This window comes from Neodiprion pinetum, chromosome 4 (genome assembly GCF_021155775.2).
Source record: "Neodiprion pinetum isolate iyNeoPine1 chromosome 4, iyNeoPine1.2, whole genome shotgun sequence".
Taxonomy (NCBI): domain Eukaryota; kingdom Metazoa; phylum Arthropoda; class Insecta; order Hymenoptera; family Diprionidae; genus Neodiprion; species Neodiprion pinetum.
In genome coordinates this window covers 38,871,075-38,895,535 of record NC_060235.2, presented here as the reverse complement: position 1 = coordinate 38,895,535, position 24,461 = coordinate 38,871,075, and the positions used below count along the sequence as shown (strand labels likewise).

General features: G+C 38.2%; 3 protein-coding genes across 6 annotated transcripts in view; all 3 read left to right on the top strand.

The window, feature by feature from the left end:
• The window catches only part of LOC124216907 (very long chain fatty acid elongase AAEL008004), a 54,245-nt gene extending 51,723 nt beyond the window's left edge, over positions 1-2,522 (top strand). For all 4 annotated transcript variants that reach the window (XM_046622009.2, XM_046622007.2, XM_046622008.2 and 1 more), the window contains one exon: positions 535-2,522. In XM_046622009.2, the coding sequence (XP_046477965.1) occupies positions 535-1,061 (527 nt within the window). In that variant the 3' untranslated portion in view covers positions 1,062-2,522. The remainder of the gene's footprint in view (positions 1-534) is intronic.
• A 13,559-nt stretch (positions 2,523-16,081) lies between these two features.
• Arl8 (ADP-ribosylation factor-like protein 8) lies at positions 16,082-18,145 on the top strand. Its single transcript, XM_046622050.2, has 3 exons — positions 16,082-16,584; positions 16,909-17,225; positions 17,305-18,145. Exons 1-3 carry the CDS (start codon positions 16,462-16,464, stop codon positions 17,423-17,425), a joined length of 561 nt encoding a protein of 186 aa, XP_046478006.1. The 5' UTR covers positions 16,082-16,461; the 3' UTR covers positions 17,426-18,145.
• Positions 18,146-18,699: 554 nt separating this feature from the next.
• mRpL55 (mitochondrial ribosomal protein L55) lies at positions 18,700-19,918 on the top strand. Its single transcript, XM_046622054.2, has 2 exons — positions 18,700-18,847; positions 19,495-19,918. The coding sequence occupies exon 2, from the start codon at positions 19,496-19,498 to the stop codon at positions 19,838-19,840; it is 345 nt and encodes a 114-aa protein (XP_046478010.1). The 5' UTR covers positions 18,700-18,847; position 19,495; the 3' UTR covers positions 19,841-19,918.
• The last annotated feature ends 4,543 nt before the right edge of the window (positions 19,919-24,461 follow it).

Here is a 24,461-nt window from a genome sequence, read left to right as displayed (position 1 = left end):
TTACGAAAACAGCTCCTTGCATTGTTTAAAGCATATGCGCTTTATACATACAGTAGCCTATCCGTAACTTCTCATCGTACACGTCTACTTGCGGGACTCTAAGAGCGGGACTTATTTACTACAAGAATCGGAAGTTTAAAGAGCGTCCCTAAACGGGTTTTTTTTTTTATGTTCGATTATTCCAATCATCGTCGATTACTGCTTTTCGTTTTTCCAATTTCTCAATCAATCGATGGTTTCGATTAATCGTTTTCTCGATTAATTGATTAATCGAAGTTACCTCATAACAATTCTGCAGGTCTATCCGTACATGAATCGAAACCGTCGATTAATCGATAAAACGAAAGAACTGTTAATCTAAATGTTCGATTGATCGGTTGATTGGAGAAACGATTAATCGAAAAAACTATTAATCGAAATGGTCGATTAATCGATTAATCGCCGTAATAAACCCGTAACCCGTAACCATTGCTCTCGTGACATTCGACTTATCCTCGAAAGTGGGAATCTTAATGTTTTAATAAATGCCCTCAGGTGGCCACTCGACGTTCTTCGGTCTGTTGAACACGTTCGTGCACATAGTTATGTACACGTACTACCTGCTGGCCGCCCTGGGACCCCGAGTGCAGCCTTACCTCTGGTGGAAGAAATACCTGACCGCGTTCCAGATGCTGCAGTTTGTCGCCATAATGATCCACGCTTTCCAGCTCCTCTTTATCGACTGCAACTACCCGAGGGCCTTCGTATGGTGGATCGGAATGCACGCGGTAATGTTCTTCTTCCTCTTCAACGAATTCTACCAGCAGCAATACGCCCAGAAGAAGATAAGGGCCGACAAGAAGCGGGCCGAGGCGAACGCGGCTTCCGCTGCGGCGGCTAAATTGCAAAACGGCAACGCGAATATCCAGGCGAACGGCAAAAACGAATCGACGACGTTAACGTCGAACGGCAATGCAACGGCCGTCCGCAGAAGGGACGCGGCCGATTACTACGTCAAGGGCGAAAGTTTGACCGCCTCCGAATTAGGATTAAGGAAATCGTATAACGCCGTCGCCGAGTGACACCCGTCGCGAGACCGATGACATGTATTTATTATTATCATTATTATTATTATTATTATTAATATTATTATTATTGTTACTATTGTTATACACGTACACACGCGCGCACACACAAAAAGAATTTCGACGCGCATGGTTATCACATACATTATAGCATGATACGTAATATTATAGGTATGTTTAAGTATATCTCGCCCGGCAGTGTGTTCTCAAGATAAATCAGAATGACGATGAATGGAAGGAAAAGAAAACCGCAACCATGAATAATTCACCTTTAATAATTTTCAACGACAGGGAAAACGAGGAGAAGTAAATAATAATCATAATTTCGAATCATGTGATCGATCGTGAAAATATGATCGTACGTTACATTATGTGTATATACAAGTGCACGTACATACGTATATATGTATATATACAATCATGTATTTGTATACATGCAAGTATGCGATTGTACTCAAACGGACCTGTGATAGAGAGGAATTGATGAAAAACAAAAAGACAAAAAAAAAAAAAAAAACAAAAACAAAAAGAAAATTGATAAAAAAAAAAAAAACAATCATGTTATACCTATAATAATATCAGTCTTCCTTGCCAATGAGGTGTTACTCCGAAATCGCGAACCGCTGATTCACAGTGGCAATAGTCCTTCCGTTGTATGAAAGAAAAACGTATCTTTTAACTTTTTATACAAATTTAATAACGAAATTCGATCGTTCAATGACAACGTGATTTCAATTTTTACGGGTCAAATCCGAAATAATTTATGTGTAAATAATTATCCCCTCGTACATGCATAAAACACTGAAACGATAGCTTACGGTCTTCCTTAATTTCACAATCGCTTATTGCAACTTTATACACACTGATAAAATTCGCATTATAATATTATGGACAAAGATGAGTTTTAATTCAGTTTTTAGACATTTAATATACATGTATGTGTTTTTTCTATTTTTTTGTTTTTTTTGTGTCGAAGACGAATTCATTTCTATGTATTAAATATGTCGTCGTCACTCTTTGTCATTCTGCGATTAAACCACGATGATCCCGAATGAAGGTAATAACGATTAGCAAAGTTCACAAAGCAAAAGATTCAAAATGGAAATAAAAAGAAATAAATCAACTACTGTACATAATATTACAGTATAGGAATACTATAATGCGTATAATATAGATTGAAACGTTTTTATAATCTTGTAACGCCATAATGCAGTAACGAGTACAACGGCAAATTGTTGCAAATGTAAATTCAACCTATTAGATATGTATAATATGTTATGTATAATAAAATGTTTAATGAAACGAATAAGAAGAAAAATACTGAAACAGAAGAACGTACGACGATTTTCTTTTGCCCTCTGTACTCGTTAGTTGATGAACTAACGAGGACAAAAGTTCGAAGATAAATTGAAAAAAAAAAAGAAACAAACAAAGAACAGCTTTTCACCGTATACATATGACATACATATTTTATTATTACTTACGAATAATAATATATTTATATGCATATAATACATATATATATAATTATGGCGTAAAATGATGCTACACGAACCGCGTCTCGGGCGTTCTTTTTTTTCTATTCCGAAGTTGTACATCTACTACATTGTGTAGAATTAATTTATGTATGAGCACATGTGTATATTTACTTATTATTTACTATTATTATTAATGATTATTGTTATTGCTATTGTTAAAAAAAAAAAAGCGGCTATCTGTACATAACGGCAATTGTAAACATAATTAATGTAGAATTAGCGATGAAGATGGAAAAAAAAATTGAATACAGGCATAGATGGGAATTGTTGGAAAGGATCCTCTCGACCAACGGTATACTATATAATAAAAAAATTAGCCTGAAAGTCGAGTAACGTAAAAACGGCTGTGTGTATATGTATGTTGGTTTCGTCAACGGCCAAGTAGGATTACATTATATTATATTATATTGAGGATTGTTATACTATCGATAATTAGCTCGGTGTATATGAATTTCGATGTACGGATTCATTATTTGTATACTTATTAAATAACGATGCAAGATGAAAACAATTTTATACACGGTACACATCCGTCGATATCACAACGCCGATATGAAATTCGTCAATTCATATTACACGATGCGCGTATCGCATGAAATCATTAATTAATCAGTAACATAAGCCAACTATAAAATCAATCTATGAATTCACGATAACGATGATGATGATGATGATGAGGAGGACTGTGAAAACGCACGTGTATATCGGTCGATATTTTTTAGACAACTGTATATTGTGAAATGCGAGTCTGGCAACGAGTACCGAATTTCACTGTAGATAAATACTTAGTATATATAATACGCATACACACATGCAATTAATCTAATATATTATTATTATTACACATATAAATACATGCGTATGAAATGGAGAAAAAAAATTTTTAAATCAACCGGAGAGTAACGTGTGTGTCTGATCTTTTAAATCTGGGAGACTTGAGGTTGTTTTGTTTTTCAAGTATTCTATCGCGTTTAAAAGGTGACACACACGAAAAGACACACGCGCGCACGCATGCATGCATACATAAATACAACAAGCACAGCTCGTAGTATGATATCGCTGTGACGGCCGAAAATTTAAACGAACAATATTTTATACGACAGTGAAAAATCCATCGGGCATAATGTAACATACACAAACTATTCAAGTATGGATAAGAAAGAGTAACAGGATTGTATGGGAAGAAAAAAAGAAGTATATATACATATAGTGAAGAGAAAACAAACGATTAGCGAAATTAGACAGTAATATGTATATTATTTAGGAATAAAAGATGGAAAAATACAATGAAAAAAAAATATATGTTAATGAAATAAAGTAAAAATATTATTATATAAATGTACGCATTTGAATTTTTCGAACCAATTTATACAAAATATGTGTAATATTATTCCCCCTTGTAATACATGTAACAATGTATTTCCCCTCTTCTCTTTTCAACTTCTTGAGACGGAACTTTTGTGAGTATTATACATATGGGCTATTCCGCGTCAACCGGATCAGTCATCTCTCAGATATTTTTTTAATTTGGCATGTGGATTGTGTAAGGGGAGTTAGATTTTTGTGCCAAAGCGCGAATCTCATAATGCAAAATTCGATTTTTTATTAACAATAACAAATTAGACTCCCATTTTTTTCAAAAATTCATAACTTCGGCAACAAATTAGATACAATTTTTTTTTTTTTTTCAAATTACGCGGAAAGCTCCATAGAATTTAAAAAAAAATACGAAATGGTAAAAAAAAGTTGTTATCAATTGTTTATTTAACAATTAATTTTTCAAAGATTTTTAAAACAGTGACCGACACGATCAAAAAATTTTTTTAAAATTCTGACATGTTCCTTGAACTGTACTACAACCTGTGAATTAATTCCAGAGGGGTGTTTTTCTTCGTTTTCGAGTAAAAAATCATTAAAGGTGTCGATGCGCATGAAATTGCGGCGCGTCGAGTCTCTACGTAATGGCGGGCGGCCGGTTGCCGTCCACCGCTACCCCGCGGCGGCGTCGCGGCGTTATTTTAGAGTCATTTTCACGATGTAGGACATGATTGAAAAATCTGAAAAAAATACTGTACCTTCACAAGGCCTGCTCAAAGCGATAAGTGAAGTTTCAAGAATGTGTTTTTCACCGTTTTTTTATTACAGAGATTCAAAATAACAGTTACGCACCATGAGAGTGCACATAAATGATAATAATTACATAACTTGCTACTTATTTTAGTACTTATAATCACCCCCGAAGATATGTGGAAGCTGCGAAATGAACGCACTTACAATTATATATTTCATACAAATAAATCGCTTATTCTATGGATACAATCTATTAATCTTTGATCAAACTGGGCATTAAACTTAGAAATGTGAGCAAAGGTTTTCGTCATAACTTACATGGCTATCTTAGCGCATAGATTTACGGGTAAATGACTCATCAGAGGAAGAGTAAACCCTACATTCTACAGTTTTTATAGATAGAGGTAAAAATGAATGGAATCGTCGAGTGCCTTCAACCGTTATTGCTTGGTTCAATCGCGGCTTCAATAATTTTTCATGTTCTTCGTGTTCGCTGTTGCTGCAGAAGTCAAATGCGATATTTTTTAATGCACTCACACTCCATTCGAATAATTGCCTTGGAGTCAAAATAAGATTTTCATTGGGCCGCTGTAGGCTTGCACGTGCAGCAAATCTTTTCACAGTTCCACCAATGCCATCACATGGACTTTTTCCATGTGACGTTGCAAAGAAATGCCATTCAGCCTCGACATTGAAGTCGTCAAAATGATGAGTCAAATTAATGAAGTTGCTTTTATTTTTATATTGTGCACTAGCACCGTCAGTAAAATAAATCATTTTCTTGATAACTTCACTACCGAAGAACTCAAAAAGCTTACCGATTAGTTTCTTCTGAAACAGATGGACCGCGACTGTATTATGTTGTAGATTTTCTGATATGATAACGAAGCTTTTATGCTTTAAGTCCTCATTTTCAACATAATACACAACAAAAGGATGGATGGTAGCTTGATTGTTATTCCAGTGGAAGCTTTGAATTTCATCTTGAACAACAAATGCATAGTTTTCAGCAAAGTCACCCAAAACTAAGAACTCCCCTGGTTGTAGACGATGTTTTCTGTCTTTCAAATATGCACTTTGCTGTTTAGCAATGAAATCATGTTTCTTGAGGGCTATCGTCTGTTCCTTTAGCGTCTCGAGGAACGTTTCCGTTTCTTGCGTGATCGTTTCTAAAACAGATCGATCCGTATGAGTCCACCGTTTGTAGCTAATACTTTCTACGAAATTATCGTCGAATAAACTTTCCATTTCGTGTGTAACCATATCAAAACTTGGACAACTACTACAATCACCGAGATAGCACAAAGGATTTGGAGAGTCACACGATATCTGTTTTATCAAATCGTGGTACGTTCTTTTGAATGTCTGACAAATTGAGCTAACCGCCACCAACATAAGTTTCACATTCTGGTGAATTTTGCAAACACAAACTGTATGTGTTCCTGTTGGTCCAGCTAAAATACACTGCTTTGGGCGGAGTTCCGCGAATTTTGTAAATCCAATTTTATCATTCGGATGCTGTTGCTTGAACGCGGCGTAAGCTTCCTTCAGATCACACAAAACAAGTCGTTTTTGGACTTGATGTTTTGAACCATCCACATCGCGAAGAGTGACAAAATCTTTCTGACCAGGCATGATCCGACTTATTTCATCAGAACAGTAAAATTCCACTACATGAGAGACAACATCATCACAAAGAGTGCGAGATGGTCTTGGATCTGGGGAGGATCCAAATCCACGCTCACTTTGCAATATTTTAGCTTTACGAGCCATTCTATATGAACAATCAAATTGTAACTCCAATTCTCTGATGGACCAACTACGAGGAGTCATTGTGAGATATTTAATTTTGTCCGCGACACACTTCGCGTTGATAAACAATTCTTTCACATCACACAACAATTCTTGCCCGATATCATTCTCAAGAAACATTTCCACACTGCTCTGTTCACTAATTGGTGAAGGTGAAACAAGATCGTCACCACTCGCATAATTATGATTCATATCACTTACCTCGTTTTTATCAGATGGAGTAATTGTGTTGCATTTGTACAATTTTATTCGACAATCCATGCACACATATTCTCCTAGGTCCGGAAACTTTTTCCGTAATGCTGGTGTCACTGGCTTTACCAAATTTCGCACCCAATTATGGCCAACTCTTTGGAAAGGATTACAGCACCGTTTCACATCTGTTGTAGACATTGCTTTCAGAAATGAATTACTTGTGTGAAGAATGAGACGATGTATTGCACTGATCGCTACACTGGTATTCGATTGAATGTTATGCATTTTGAAATGCTCGAAATTTATACTCGTTCAGAATAGTGCTTCACCCACCCAACAACTCTTCTGATTGGTTGAATTCCACCAATGGGGCTAACATAATGAAGGTGCATTTCAATGTACCTGACTTTAGCCAAATGACCCCTTCGCGGAATCGAGGTGGTGACCCGGACTACCTGGATAATGAAGGATTTAGGTGACGCATGCACAGGTGGACGTATTCCATATCCTGGAATATAGTGCTTCACCCACCCAACGACTCTTCTAATTGCTTGAATTCCACCAATGGGGCTAACATAATGCAGGTGCAATTCAATGTACCTGACTTTAGCCAAATGACCCCTTCGCGGAATCGAGGTGGTGACCCTACCTGGACTACCTGGATAGTGAAGGATTTAGGTGACGCATGCACAGGTGCAGGTATTCCATATCCTGGAACAACACTTGACCTGTGTTCGTAATTCATGTTTGAATCATAATGCGTCATAACAAATTTCGAATCTCTGTAATAAAAAAACGGTGAAAAACACATTCTTGAAACTTCACTTATCGCTTTGAGCAGGCCTTGTGAAGGTACAGTATTTTTTTCAGATTTTTCAATCATGTCCTACATCGTGAAAATGACTCTAAAATAACGCCGCGACGCCGCCGCGGGGTAGCGGTGGACGGCAACCGGCCGCCCGCCATTACGTAGAGACTCGACGCGCCGCAATTTCATGCGCATCGACACCTTTAATGATTTTTTACTCGAAAACGAAGAAAAACACCCCTCTGGAATTAATTCACAGGTTGTAGTACAGTTCAAGGAACATGTCAGAATTTTAAAAAAATTTTTTGATCGTGTCGGTCACTGTTTTAAAAATCTTTGAAAAATTAATTGTTAAATAAACAATTGATAACAACTTTTTTTTACCATTTCGTATTTTTTTTTAAATTCTATGGAGCTTTCCGCGTAATTTGAAAAAAAAAAAAAAATTGTATCTAATTTGTTGCCGAAGTTATGAATTTTTGAAAAAAATGGGAGTCTAATTTGTTATTGTTAATAAAAAATCGAATTTTGCATTATGAGATTCGCGCTTTGGCACAAAAATCTAACTCCCCTTACACAATCCACATGCCAAATTAAAAAAATATCTGAGAGATGACTGATCCGGTTGACGCGGAATAGCCCATATGCTTTTCCACATGGCATACCGGAAAAAATAATACGTACCTCCAAAGGAAGTATGTTTTCATGTTAATATACGTATATATATATATGGACGGCAGAAAAACGACTGTTCTCCAAAGTTTTACAGCACGTGCGAATAAATTTAAACAAACTTTTTTATAAATGACGACTGCGAAAAAAAACCTTGAACAAACAATATAAGTGATAATACGTTCGTATACATGATGTATGTATGACTGATTTCTTTCATATCAGCAAACCCGCAGATATACGCGAGTTCGAAATGTACGAGGAAAAAAAAACATCTATAATTAATATTCGGTTGAGCAAATATCGATTTTCAAATCGATTAAAAGCATTACTCGAGAACACGTACTCGTGAATAAATTATCAAAACTTATGCGACGTTTATTGTAAATCCGGGTTCAACACTCGGGCGTAAGTACACTTAATTACCGATTCGAAGAGTTAATTTTTTACGCTTCGCCATATCTTCCATTATGGGAAAAAACGCCAATTCATAAGAGACTTGACGCTTGAATTTGAAAAACTACATTATAGAAATATGCAACTCATCGTGATATTTTAAAAAAATGCTTCACCGCCGGGACTGAAACGGTTACTTGACCTGGCTTTTTTCATTATTTGCATCCGTAATGATTTGTACAAAATAATCTGCAATATCTGCTACTTCGTCTTGGAACTTCCTGTCACGGTTGATTTACTGATTTTATATATGTATAATAATTGTTGGTAACATACCGAATGTTTATAATTTATGCGAGTAGATTTCACATCACACCCAAAATGTAATAACAGATTTTAATGTGAAATGAATTAAAAATCATGAAAAATATATTAATTAAAACTATTTTCGATTGTATACCAACGTATACATATATTTCGCTGGTTTCAATAAATAAATACATAAATAAATATTTAATGTATGATTACGTATGATTGAAACTGACTTTTGAGATCATGAATTAAAAACTAGCTCCTGACTTCTGACGGATGGCCGGTCTTTTTTATATGCGATATACATAAATACCTGACATTGATACATTAATCGTTAATTAATTTTCGTTTCGACCCAACGGTTCCCGTATGTATATTTGTCAAGTCACGTTCCCAAGCGCGCTACTATTTTAAACGAATACGTGTTGACCACCGAAATTATACCGCAGCTATTGTGATCTGTAAATGTGGAAAGCAGTACAACTGAATACGGGTACAATTATCGAACGTATTGGAATTTCCTTTTCGGTTCGACAGATATATTATTGACGAGGGAATGATCAAGTAGGAGGTTCGTTGAGTTGGAAACAACGTGAGTGACCCTCGAAATCGAGGGAAAATTTTTTTGACCACGTTACAGCTATTCGTCTCGAATCGTGTGTACTTAATTGACAGCGGAATAATTCCATGAGAGTTCTGCAAATCAATTATTCTAACGTCAAAAAATGAATAATTATGCGGAATAATAATTTTCAGAAGCGTAGGTATGTGAATTTGCGCTAATTTACGGTACTTGATGCGGAGAATATTCCAGGATCGGGGATTGAAACTTGGACTCTCGAAAGAGTATTTACAGAATGTAGTATAGTTTCATGCGTACAACGGTTACCCCTAGGCAAATTTTCGTGACATGTAATAAGCGGTTAAGTGGGCCTGGGGGCCATAAGAAGTCGGTTAGTGATCTAAGGCACGCAATACCTTATTAGGGTAACGGCCTTTAACGATCCTTACTCAACGTTTATCGAAAATATTTGGGGACCACAAAACCTCCGTCGTAGAATGAATTTTCGAAGGCGTCTTACCAATCATCAGGATCTTGAAAACTCATAACACCAAATTAGGACAACGTCGTGCAACAGTTGAAAAAAAAATGATGAAACTTTTCCGCTTACGGTCGAAGCTTTTGACGCGTTGATCGCAGCGACTTGAGATTGTGCCTCAGCATAGGGTGCGTTTTATTTGCTACCTTTCGAAAACGAAAAAAAACTAAAAGGCATTTTTTTTTTTCATAGGGAGGGATAGAAAGAAGCTTCTTAAATCTTCGAGTGTATTTTAAAACACATTTGAAAGGTACGAGCAAAAATTTTTGTCATCCCACTGTCGCAGAACGGCAGCGTTACTAGCTGACCCGTTAACTGAAGAATATATCTTAAGTCAACGGCTGGCCATCGAAGGGCTTAGCCGCTTAAGACTGCGATCGGCAGCAATGTTAAACTGCGTATTTCTTGACTGAAATGTAAAAACTAAAATCATTATACATCATATCATATCATCAAGCATCATCATACATCATACATCATACATCATATCATACATCGTACACAGTATTAAAGTTCAAAACCCAAGTTCGGATGTTCGGAAAGTGACGTCACCAAAAATTTTATTTTTCTTGACGTCATCAATCTATAGTAATCGTCGAGGACGAAAATCAGTTAGCCGAATTCCTTAGTCCGGAAACAACCGCGCAGTAGAGTGGACGTATGAGAATCGCGCTCCGCAGATTTCCAGTACCGGGTTCTCTACCTCCTGGATCCTGCGCTTCGGGTGCACTTCCTGGTGCAACTCGACTTCAGGAACAAGCGCTCCGTAGTTTCTGCGCTCGAGGTCCAATACCTGATGAAAGTCGACTTCCGGGACAAGTGCACCGTGGTTTCTGCGCTCCAGGTCCGCTACCTGGTGAAACTCGACTTCAGGGACAAGCGCTCCGTAGTTTCTGCGCTCAAGGTCCGCTACCTGGTGAAACTCGACGTCAGGGACAAGCGCTCTATAGTTTCTACGCTTAAGGTCCACTACCTGGTGAACCTTGACTTCCAGGACAAGCGCTCCGTGGTTACTGCGGTCTAGGCACGCTACCTGGTGGAACTCAACTTCCACGACAAGCGCTCCGTAGTTTCTGCGCTCCAGGTCCGCTACCTGGTAAAACACGACTTCAGGGACGAGCGCTCCGTGGTTCCTGCGCTCCAGGTACGCTACCTGGTGAAACTCAACTTCCAGGACAAACGCTTCGTAGTTTCTGCGCTCCTGGTCCGCTACCTGGTGGAACTCAACTTCCACGACAAGCGCTCCGTAGTTTCTGCGCTCCAGGTCCGCTACCTGGTGAATCTCGACTCTCGGAGGACGAGGAAGACGAGGACGAGGAGGACAAGGATTTGTGCACGGTGAGTATAACATTCTCATAATTTTTAATGGCAATTGAAATTATATTTTATCTAAAATTTTTAAACTTGTCATGTTTACAATAAATTATTTCAATTCATTTTTCGCAAGCCCAAATTCAGTAGCTATCAATGCGCTAATAAAATTTCTATAATTTTTTATAATTTTCTGATAACCTTCTTGGTAAAATGTGTCAATAAAAAAATTATATTAATCCTTACACAATATTTTTGATGTGTTTTGATACTGTAAATATTTATCAGTATTCGAGATATAACCCGAGGTCGTTAGCGGTGGTCATTGGAGGTGATTGGTGGTGGTTGGCGGTGGTTACGGGTGGTTGCGGGTGATCGAGGTGGACGAGGAGGAGGACGAGGAGGAGGAGGAGGAGAAGAAAGACGAGGAGAACAAGGTGGACGAGGAGGACGAGGATTTGTGCATGGTGAGTATGACATTCTTATAATATTTAATGGCAATTGTAATTATATTTAATCTAAATTTTTTTAACCTTGTCATGCTTACAATTAATTATTTCGATTCATTTTTCAAAGAAAAAAATATATCAATCGTCGCACAAAATGTTTGATCTGTTCTAATACTAAAAATATTCATTAATATTCAAGGTATAACCTGAAGTGGTTAGCGGTGATCATTGGCGGTCGTTGGCGGTGGATGGAGGTGGTTGGAGGTGGTCAGATGGTGGTGGAGTAATGGGGTGATGGGGTGGTTGGGTAGTGGGGTGATGGGGTGATAAGGTGGTTGGATAGTGGGGTAGGGTGCTGGGGTGGTGAGCTAATGGGGTCGTGGGGTGTTGGGGCAGTCGGGTGTTGGGGCCTACCCCACCCTACCCTAACCTACCCTACCCCACCCCACTTTACCCCTCCTCCTACTACCAGTCTACTCCTACTACTCTACTCCTAATTCTTCTCTAACTCCAACTCCCACTTCTACTCTAACTCCTACTCCTACTCCTACTTCTACTTTTCCTAATTCTACTTCTACTCCTCTTAATTCTACTTTTCCTAATTCCACTTCTACTTCTACTTCAACTTTGACTTCAGTTCCTACTACTCCTATTCCTATTTCGACTACAACTCCTCACATTCCTACTCCTACTCTTACTCCTGATCCTACTGCTGATCCTATTCCTACTCTATTCAATACTTTAGAATGTTATACTCACAATGCACAAATCCTGGTCGACCTCGTCCACCTTGTTCTCCTCGTCTTCTTCGTCCTCCTCGTCGTCTACCTCCGACTCCTGTTCCTACCTATCACCCCCTACCACCTCCCACTACCTTCAACTACCTCCGTCCTCCTCGTCCACCTAGTCCTCCTCTTCGTCTCTGTCCTTGTCCTCTTTGTCCTCCTCTTCTGTCTTCTCCTCCTTCTCTAACCACCTTCTATCACCTCCGACTCCCTCCGACCACCTTCGTTCTCCTCGTCCACCTCGTCCTTCTCCTCCTCATCCTTAAGCGTGAAGAAAATACGTATTCAACTTAGTTTCTAAAAAGTTAATTGTTCAAGAGATGTCTAACAATTTACATTGGCATTGATAGCTACTGAATTTGGGCTTGCGCGAAAAATTAAATAAAATAATTTATTGTAAACATGACAAGTTTGAAAAATTATAGATGAAATATAATTTTAATTGCCATTAAATATTATAAGAATGTCATACTCACCGTGCACAAATCCTCGTCCTCCTCGTCTTTCTCCTCCTCCTAGTCCTCCTCCTCGTCCACCTCGATCACCCGCAACCACCCGTAACCACCGCCAACCACCGCCAACCACCACCAATCACCTCCAACGACCACCGCTAACAACCTCGGGTTATATCTCGAATACTGATAAATATTTAGAGTATCAAAACACATCAAAAATATTGTGTAAGGATTAATATAATTTTTTTATTGACACATTTTACCAAGAAGGTTATCAGAAAATTATAAAAAATTATAGAAATTTTATTAGCGCATTGATAGCTACTGAATTTGGGCTTGCGAAAAATGAATTGAAATAATTTATTGTAAACATGACAAGTTTAAAAATTTTAGATAAAATATAATTTCAATTGCCATTAAAAATTATGAGAATGTTATACTCACCGTGCACAAATCCTTGTCCTCCTCGTCCACCTTGTTCTCCTCGTCTTCCTCGTCCTCCAAGAGTCGAGATCACCAGGTAGCGGACCTGGAGCGCAGAAACTCCGAAGCGCTTGTCCCTGAAGTCGAGTTTCACCAGGTAGCGTACCTGGAGCGCAGAAACCACGGAGCACTTGTCCCGGAAGTCGACTTTCACCAGGTATTCGACTTTAAGCGCAGAAACTATGGAGCGCTTGTCGTGGAAGTTGAGTTCCACCAGGTAGCATACCTAGACCGCAGGAACCACGGAGCGCTTGTCCTGGAAGTCAAGGTTCACCAGGCAGTAGACCTGAAGCATACAAATTATAGAGCGCTTATCGTTGAAGTTGAGTTTCACCAGGTAGCGGACCAGGAACGCACAAGCTACGAAGCAATTGTCCCTGAAGTCGAGTTGCACCAGGAAGCGAACCCGGAGAGCAGGATCCAGGAGGTAGAGAACCCGGCACTCGAAATCTGCGGAGCGCGATCCTCATACGTCCACTCTACTGCGCGGTTGTTTCCGGACTGAGGAATTCGGCTAACTGATTTTCCTCGTCTACGATTGCTATAGATCGATGACGTCAAGAGAAAAGAAATTTTTGGTGACGTCACTTTCTGAACATCCTAACATCCGAACATCCAAACTCTGGTTTCGAACTTTAATACTGTGTACGATGTATGATATGATGTATAATGTATGATGTATGATGGTGCATGATGATATGATATGATGTATAGTGATTTTAGTTTTTACATTTTAGACAAGAAATACGCACTTTATCTTTCCTGCCGATTCCAGACTCTCAAGCGGCTAGGCCCTTCGATGGTCAGCCGTTGACTAAAGATATATTCTTCAGTTAACGGGTCAGCTAATAACGCTGCTGTTCTGCGACAGTTGGATGACATACATTTTTGTTCGTACCTTTCAAATGTGTGTTAAAATACACTCGAAGTTTAAGAAGCTTCGTTCTATCTCTCCCTATGAAAAAAAAAAAAAATCGCCGACTATCACCTTTTTAAGTCTTTAAATCAGGACACTGCGTTAAATATTGTCAGATATACGGAGCATCCATTTCATCTGGATCAAAATTAGCGGATCCGTGATATATTGCAGTTACTTTAATTTTTTTCCATACGAACACTTTTCGAAAAACAATTCTGCTTCTCTCCCCAAAGTAGATACTTCACTTGCGACTCGCTATAACAGCGTTTCGATTCTATGCCTACGAAAATTCAAGATCGAGAGAGTAAATGAAAAGTTGTTGGAATAATTATGAATATTAATGTTATGGAATACATTGAGCGCATGTCGAATAGAATCCCATTTCGAAATGATTAATTCTTCCATTTACATATTATAGCCGTATCATTGTAGATAATTTAGTTTGTCTCCTGGAAAATTAGAAAATTTATAGTATGCATCACGTATTGATCGTAAATGGATCATATACATTCTGATCTATTATTATTTATGATCTATGTATACATTCTTCTCTCAGGTTCCCATACTTTAATTAAATCACTGATTGCTACGAATTTTGGAAGAAATTTATTCTCATTATTAATTTCTTGTATCGCCGACAAGTCAGCAAGGACACTCAGGCTAAATACTGGCTTGGGCTTACCATTGCGAAGACTGTGTTACTCGGAAGGTAAATACAGCCAGCATCGTGTCAAAATCGGTAACTCTCTGATGTTCTGCAGTAAGTTCTCAACCCTACTGTTGGAACATCTCAAGGAGCACAATCGCACGACGATTTTCGGTTGTCACACCAAAGCCATTAGGGCAACTGTCTTTATATTCTTCAGTAAACGTCTCCGACTTCAATGAACTCAGGTTTTCGAGTAGGAGATTCCATTGTACATACGTCTTCGGCATACACCTATGCAATTCATTTTTATTACCGAAAAGTTTTGTGGCGCCATCTCTCAACCTGGTATTGAAACACCGAAGTGAATCATTGATTATCGAACAAGTAGAGATAAGTTTTACTGCAAGTTAAGAAGTAACTCACTAGTTGACACAGTGAAATCAATAATCCATATTGAAATAAAACTGTCATGCTAAAACTGAAAATCTTATGCTAAGCAAAATTACATTTAAAAACATAGCACCACGTGTACGGAGATTTAGATCTTAGAGCATATAAGACTTAGATAAACTCGTTCGATATCCCTAGGAATTTCACGTCCCACGGTGTTGGATGAGCACCGTTTGTATTGCCCGTCGCCCGCCGCAGACTCTTTTTTGTTTTCTGCACGGCCCTTTACGTGCGGCCGTTAATGCAAACGGTGCTCATCCAACACCGTAGGTCGTAAAATTCCTAGGAATATCGAACGTGTCAGAATCTAACTAAAGCTCTGTACTAGAGGACATAAAATACACCGTGTACACATATCTACTGAGCCGGAATATTGCCTGGTGTATGTTGGGTGCTTTCCATTTACTGACTCAAATCGACTTGTGTCGCTATTTCTGGTGTAACCGGCCAATCTGGGCAAAGGAATACACCAGAAATAGCGACACAAGCCACTTGAGTCAGCTTGAGTCAGTACATGGAAAGCACCCGTTCTAGCTAGGTTCTAGGCATAGTTGCATGCGCGCATGGTAACAAAACGTGGGCGGTAGGCGAGAAAGTAAACTGAGAACCGCTGATAAAATCTTCTGCTTCGTGTCAAATTCATCTCACGTTATACAGTGGTTCATATATACACCACGCGAGATATTACGCGTAGATACATACGTCGAACAGTCTTCTACTAGATAAATTAAAACCGCCCAAGACACCCCGTTCAGTGCCGTCAATTTCGTTAGGACAAAGGGGCTCCGATAAGCTGTTTACCACAAAATATATACGCTCAACGATCCAAACAGATTAGTCACATCGCTGTTTTTCACTTTCGCGTATGACTAGAGCGGTACACACCTCCTGTTAACCGAGCAGCGCATCGGCAGTGCACAAAGTCAGACCGGAGGTTGACGTTTCTTGGGCTGAAAATACTGGAAACACGATCGGTGATCTGTTTATTCCAAAATGTTGGCGTTAATAAACCGCATACTGGACTGGTTCAAGTCGCTGTTTTGGAAGGAGGAAATGGAACTCACCCTTGTTGGACTTCAGTACAGTGGAAAAACCACATTTGTCAACGTGATTGCGGTATGCTCCCCAATTTATAGCTAAACTTCCATAATTTCATTCATATTTTTATCATTCGGTCCCTCCCCATTCCAAGCCATCAACTGTCCAAGCAATTATGAATTTTGACTCCCAGTTATTCGTCCAGGTCAAAGTTGCTTTGTTCCTTATCTTCAAAACCGCGACTTGCTGTTAGCAAACTCAATCGAAACTACCAGTGACTTGATCTTTTTTATTCCTTCGTTCTTCTCTGCTTCATTGACAAAATTTTGACACATTAACTACCCACCGCTTACTTTTTACGCATGTGAGTATAGAACACATTACAATAGTTGATATTTACAGTCTGGGCAGTTCAGTGAGGACATGATACCAACTGTTGGTTTTAACATGCGGAAAATAACAAAGGGCAACGTGACTATTAAAGTTTGGGACATCGGCGGTCAACCGAGGTTTAGGTCGATGTGGGAACGTTACTGCAGAGGAGTGAACGCCATTGTTTATATGGTCGACGCATCTGATCCAGAAAAAATCGAAGCCAGCCGCAACGAGCTTCACAATTTACTCGACAAACCACAGCTAACTGGTATACCCGTGCTGGTATTGGGTAACAAGAGAGATCTGCCACATGCTCTTGATGAAAATGGACTAATCGAAAGAATGTGAGTTGATGTGATATGAAATCCAATTTGTTCCTGTATTGTTTCATCACTCATCAATTTGATTGATCTCTTTTTATAGGAACCTATCTGTGATCCAGGATCGAGAGATCTGCTGCTACAGTATCTCTTGCAAAGAAAAGGACAATATCGATATTACGCTACAGTGGTTAATAGCGCATTCTAAAAGTGGAGTGCGCTAATATGTAACCAATTATTTTGTCATGGTAGGATGAAGCAGGAAGAAGGAAGTAAAATAAGAATCGAAAAACTAAGAATCATGAGAATAAAAATAAGACGATAATCTCTTGACAAGGCAAAAAAATGATTTGGGATCAACAGAAAGAAAGGAATGTTGTCAGCTTATGTTTTTACTCGAGTCATTATAATAGCGAATTCCTTAACTGTAAGCTTTAGCTTTCTAAGTTCGAACCCTTTGAACAATGAAAGTTCGAAGATATTGCTTACGCGAATCGGAATGCTCATATAATATGAATTATGAATTGTAATTATATTAAACAATAATTAGGCGAATGGATATATATATATACATACATACATATATAGTATGTATATATATGTATACATAGAATAAAAACGATAAATTTTTATATTTTTGTTCTTAGGTAATCGATATTATATACACGTGTATTTAAAATTCATTTTTATTTTTCTTCTATTCATTTTCTTTTAATCTTCAAAACACATATTCTGAAATTTAAGTGTGTCTTGTTGCTAGCTCAGCTACTATGTGTACAAATGTTGTACATTTGCAATAGCTGGCCCGAACGATCCTTGAATCGCATGCATACAATTCTATTATTATGAACTGAAAATGAAAAGAAAAAAAAAAAATAATAATTATCGCTGCTAGGGTAAATAATTAAAAACTGATTACTATATCTGTATACAACATGCGTGCATACGTAATGTATAACTTAAAAACTTAACAGCGCGTATAAATTGATTTAGAATTACATACTAGTACAATATTACATCAATTTAAATATCATTCGTAAAAATATCGTATGACCGTTGTGTTATGTATATATAGAGGAATAAAACAATATACACCATTTTTCAATGGATGATATAAAATTATTTCATGTACGAAAATAGAATAACTAAAGTTGAAATAATCATACGAATTCGTCAAAGGATTGTTGAATAATTCATTGCTACATATTACATACTTAATTATATTTCGTGTACTGTATCGACTGCTCGTAAATTCGTAGTAGATTTTTGTCAGATCTCGATGACGAGACGTTGTGAATTCGCAACGATTACATTTCAATCGCTATATGGGTGTTCTATAAAATACTAGTCGTCGTTAAATATATTCTGACAATGAATATAGGCATCACATTTTCAATGCGGTAGCGCAACGCGGTAAATTCTACTTTGCAAGCACGGTGTGAGATATTTTATCTTACAGGATGTTTGCAGGTCGCTACGTATTTCGTATGTACCGAGACTGTCACAGTTGGCGATTTCCTCGATTCCGATTGGTGGCGCTATCTAACACGAAAGTTGAAACTTGATCACGACGAAAAGTATTCTGTGGCTATGGTGAACTGAATGTTCGAGCTTCGCAATCGTGTTTGATATAAAGCAAGATACAAGTAAGCAGGGATTACGTATTTTGAATTAATTATAGTATTTCACATAAGTTATCTAGATATTTCATTCTATTACAATCAGCTGTAACTCAAACCTTGCCATAATATTACTTATATGCGATGGACATAACCTTAAATTTTTGTTATAACGTAACGTTTTAATGATGTATAATAAACATGCTAGTTTTCGATTCAATTTCTGTAAAATTGGTAAATTGACCAATTCCACTTCTCCTGTCTCAATTATTTCAAATTCACGTTACCGTGAAACAAAGGTCTGTGTGTAAATTACGCTCGTTATTTCTATGCACGTGCATGTTTATTGACCGATTATTAGACACAAGAAATTTTAAATCTAACAATTTTGAACTTATAACATTCTCTTGTATCGTTGCACCTTCGAACAACAATTATAATGATGTACAAGAATAAGTAGAAAAAAAAGATCAACATCTCATCTCTTCGTTATCTGGTTTGTTATAAAAGTAAATTATATTCTCACAAAATGATCGTTTCGCAGAATATATAGAGAGACAAATAGATAGATAGTGTCTTAATAGATTGAGAGAGAGAGAGAGAGAAAAGATAATTCGAATTCCCATTTACTGGCACTTTGAGAGCTATGAAAAATTAACTCCCATGCGTTTCAGAATGAGCGGTAAAATGCCGGGAGTCCTCCGAGTCACGTGGCATCCTCTGCAGACGATTTTACGGGGGCTCAACTGCCGTACAGCATCAGTAACAAAAATGCACAGGAAGACGTACGAGAGAATGTATCCAACCATAGTCGTTCTGCCCGATGGAAGTAGTATAAACATAAAATATCATGAGCCTAGACATATAATAAAACTGCCTCTAAATTTAGCTACTTTAACAGAAGCCGAACGAAAGTTAAGGCTCTTGGCGCGTAAACCAAAAACTGTAATCAAAATGGAAGAAGATATCGATGATGACGGTTTTGACGCAAAAAGGTATCTCAAATTCGTTAAAAAATAAACCTATTTGGGATCCGTTGTGATTTAGATTCTGATGTAAATTATTCTGTATGTTTAACAATAAAACTCAAAATCAAAATGTCCGAATACTTCATCATCATAAAAGGAAGCGATTCATTTGAAGACCGCAAAAACCGAGGCATATACACAACGTGAAAAGAAGACAACTAAAACTTACCAGCTGCACGTATTTCGTTGATTCTTTCAACTGCAAAGAGAAAAAAAAAACATTTACCATGCTTACATATCACAATTTTTCGACGCACTGCTTTCACGGTAGTCGGCAGTTTTAATATGTGCGGCTCGAGTGTTCGAAAGTAAACAATACGCTGTATGACATGAACCAAACAAGGACGTTAGCAACATTACGTCCAAAGTCCAAAGATGATATCGCTTCGATGAGGGAAGCGAATAAAAAATGACTCTATGATACGACCTTGAACTTGCGTTGATGAAAGAAAGTAGCCGCTGGCAATTGTGAGATCAGACGGTTATGAAGATCTCACGTGGTTTCGGGAATTACATATACACACAAGCCCGTATGAATGGACCACTTTCAAATCACACGTTGATTTCTCTTCGGTTTCTCGATCCCCCTACGCACGCTAGAACACGCATCTGTGCACAAACGTCGCACGATTCTCAATGCGTCATCTCAAAATCCTGGTCTCTCGTCTTAACACGTCAATGTACCCATACAGTGTCCTGTAATTTCAAGGAAGCGAACATGTTCTCAATCCGACAATTGACGCGGAAATAATTGGAAAGTTTGACGACCGAGCCATCGACAAATATTGAAATTAAAAAACAGAGAATTCCATCGCGATTTATGCGATATGCCCAGTACTGAGCGAAGGATATATCCTGCTTTCATTTCTGCAAAATGGAACCTACAGTAAATACGAATTATAAACGGACGATCACGAATCAACTTAGAAATACTGATAATTTCATGATGCAGAATGTCGAAGATACGTACGTAGGTATACATATAGTATTGTAACAATTCGGTGACCAGGACAATAACTTTCTCCGATGCTCACGCACCACCCATTCAGCCATACAGCTTATAGAATGATTTTCGTTCCGATGCTAACCATGGCTGTAACTCCAGAACATAGACACTAAACGAATTCCCAACCTTATTAACACGCTTCGGCAATATTATATACCTGTTCACCACGCATCCACATACATGCAGGCCAACATGCGTTTGAAAGTCGACAGTCGCATGTTGCTGTTAGGCATGTGCTGTATACACTTGTACCTCTTCTACCTGCATAGAAGATGCCGCAGCGAAAGTGAAGGCATAGCCAATCGAACGTTGTTATATCTCGTCGCCCTTGAAGTACTCGGTTCAAGGTATATGTACGCGGTTTCGAGCACAAAAATCGGCTCAGAATTACATGGAATCCAGCATATTGGAAAAAAACCAAGAACAATGTTGCTAAGCTAACAGAAGAAAGTCGGGGTTACGATATATTGTTAAAAAAAGACTACATTTTTTTCCATACTTTTCATTCCGTAAGAATTACGTATTTAGCGCAAAACGATAGAACCATAATTGACGTTTTCTCAGCACCTATGTTGTTTGGATTCGAATTATATACAACGATCGAAAAATACACTCAATTACCGTATGCACGGATTTCGTAACGTGGATTGTCTGCATCATACGTTATATGTATTTTTCTTGCTCAAGACCGTCGCAATGTCTGTGAACAATTTTATTAATTAGTTGCCTACTGAACTGCGACTCATTCATCGCAACTTTCTCACAATGATCAAATCGATTACGTCGTTTTAAGTCAACTTGATGGCACCCTGAATCTAGGCACTAAACGATGTTAGACTGGTCCTGAAGAAAATAAACTGTTTAATAGACGAGTCGGAGATTCACGGTTGCAGAGATTTACTTACGCCCGAGGTATTGCGAATTGTATTACAGGCGGCTGGGACTTACCGAAATAAAGGATGAAAAACTGGAACAATAGAAAGTGTGACGAATCAACGAGACTAGATATATCTGTGGTAATGCTTTCGTTCAACTTTGGGGTTTTCGTTGGCAAAACACCGAGGCACGTAACTGAGACTCAACCAGCTATTCAACGACCTTTGACTCGCCTTGTAGCTTTCAGTGTCGTACAAACAAATAATATTATAAGCGCGTTAGAATGCAGAAGAGATTGTTAGTACTTAATGCAAAGTGGCAGCTACCTACCCCATTTGCAGTGAAAATCGTAAGTAGTCCGTACTTTCGGACGTGGTGAAACTATAAGCCTATGTCGCAATACGGACGGTAGAAAAGCGCAGACCGTAGAGGGGGTGTTGAGCAATTTTTAATTAATTGTAGGCCATACCCATAACCGTATGTAAATGCTATGGAAAAGTGTTGCAATTACTGATTTTATCACCTGCAGGTGGAATGAAATTGCAATGAAAGGGCGTCGATACAGTTTCAAAGCTTATAACTCGTACGTATGCATATGCCTGTACATTTTAAATAGGCTCAAGTTCTAATTATAGTTATACGTTCTCCAAAAATGTTTATTTTATTTTTCTCACAAACAAGGTACCCCAGATAGATATCTCCGATTTGATTTCTTTTGTGATATGTTATAGTAGACTAAAAACTAAGTGATACATATTTTTTTTTCATCTGTCATTAAACACCTTAAGAGAGCGAAACCACCCTCCAAAGTAACGTATGTCAAAAGATGATTTGGCAGTTTTTTTTTTTTCATTGAGTAGATTACATTTTTTAATTCTCGTTATAAGAAAAATTTTCCAAGAGGATTGGTTAAAAATTATTATGTTCTTGTGGGTGAAACCGCAAAATCGTCCCTTGACATGCATTACTTTGGAGGATTGTCTCACCCCCTTAAAGTGTTCAATGGCAGATAAAAAGTAATACGTGTCGCTTAGTTTTTAGTCTACTATAACATATTACGAAAGAAATCAAATCGGAGAGATTGACCTGGGGTACAATCCTTGTTAGTCCTAACGAAGTTTCGAGAAAAAATATATGTACCGATATGCATGAATTAAAGCCTGATCGATTCCTGACACGTCATGTAGAGAAGAGAAAGAACGCGAAGCCTCAGTCAAGGAAAATAATCGGAACAACGATTCTGTGCGAGTTATAAGAAGCAATTTATTTTAATGGTTCTGCAAATTGTATAGGGAAAGAATAACTTCGTTGGTATGCCACTGGCATAAGATCCGAAATACTTCCGTGATACATACCGATCTGCCATTAACGATTTGGTATTCAGCAAGTGTTTATCTATGACCGATGATAAGTAGGATGTATTCTGGTTCGCATGTGCATCTGACAAACGGTGACAAGTAATTTGATAATGTCAAATTTCATCACGTACGCAAAAACCATCTCAAGTTCTCATTAAACTTTGCAATTTCCGCACGGATTCCACGAATAACAATATAAATTATACCGACGTATGTAAACGCTTTTCCTCGACTTCTGTTGAAAAACATCCTAGCATATATGTATATTAAAGGATGTGACGGCTAGAATTCATCCGGCACGCAGCGTTAATAAAAATCGCGTGCAAGGCACCATTCGAATTTCAAATCGAGGAGAATTTATGTGTGTTATTCAATGGAAGAACGTCGCGTAACGTGACGAAAATGAATGTCAAAAGTATGATGAATACTGATTTAATTCGCGTAATTCAACGTGTCAAAAGATTTTATCCAACGGCGTGCAGGAGCATCCCGGAAGGCAACCTTTTTCCTGTTGTCCACGTAATCTCTCTAACGGATTCAACGTGCAATCTTACGTTTATACAGCCACGCCGCAGACGACAGTTTCTGCAGTTTAAAGCGATATTCGCACCTAAACAGGAATGATAATTATCGCCCGTAACATGCGGCGAGCACCATACGTAATATTTCCTGCAATAACGTTTCTCTACAATTGATGGATCAGCAAATTAAAGTTTCCGGTATCTACATGCATCGGAAAATGAAGCTGAAGCGATAATCGAACTTGAACTTCGCCATTCGCGTGTGAATAATGCATAAAATGTGTTTGTAACGGCATTCGCATTCGGCACGAAACTTTATGAGATGAAGAGATTATAACGTTAAAATCTTGGTAAATTGGAAAATCAGACAGTCGGTACTTTTACGTAATTCTATCGCGTGGCTTGGTTTGGCCTTATGAAAAACTGGATCGCGTCGTACAAAACCTACGCGCTTGTTGTGAGTCGCGATTAAAATTCACGTGTCAACAACCGGTTAATCTGCAGTATATGCGAGAGTGCCGAAAGTTTGAATCACCCGTCACTTAAATTGAACCGCCGCGCCGATCAGAATTATATATGTATAATGTACCAGGATGTAGGTATCGGTCTTATTTTTCTTTTTTCATCACCTATTTTTCTCTTTCTCTCGAAGGATGAAAGCAAAAGCTAAAAGAGTCCGGGAAGGCACGAGGCGATTGGTCGGCTACTACCGGGTTGACGTCATCTACCAATCAGCGATCAACTTTCAACTCTTGCTTTCATCTTTCTATACATATATAATGCGGTCGAAAGATGGACAACTACGACAAGTGAAACTCGCGCCTCCCCGCAAATCATTCCACGATTATTTTG

What these genes read in the sequence shown, in the direction of transcription:
- Arl8 (XM_046622050.2), top strand. Translation starts at nt 16,462, where the DNA reads ATGTTGGCGTTAATAAACCGCATACTGGACTGGTTCAAGTCGCTGTTT. An exon ending in CATTTGTCAACGTGATTGCG is followed by an intron (nt 16,585 to 16,908) that starts GTATGCTCCCCA and finishes TGATATTTACAG; the next exon opens with TCTGGGCAGTTCAGTGAGGA. An exon ending in AATGGACTAATCGAAAGAAT is followed by an intron (nt 17,226 to 17,304) that starts GTGAGTTGATGT and finishes CTCTTTTTATAG; the next exon opens with GAACCTATCTGTGATCCAGG.
- mRpL55 (XM_046622054.2), top strand. Translation starts at nt 19,496, where the DNA reads ATGAGCGGTAAAATGCCGGGAGTCCTCCGAGTCACGTGGCATCCTCTG.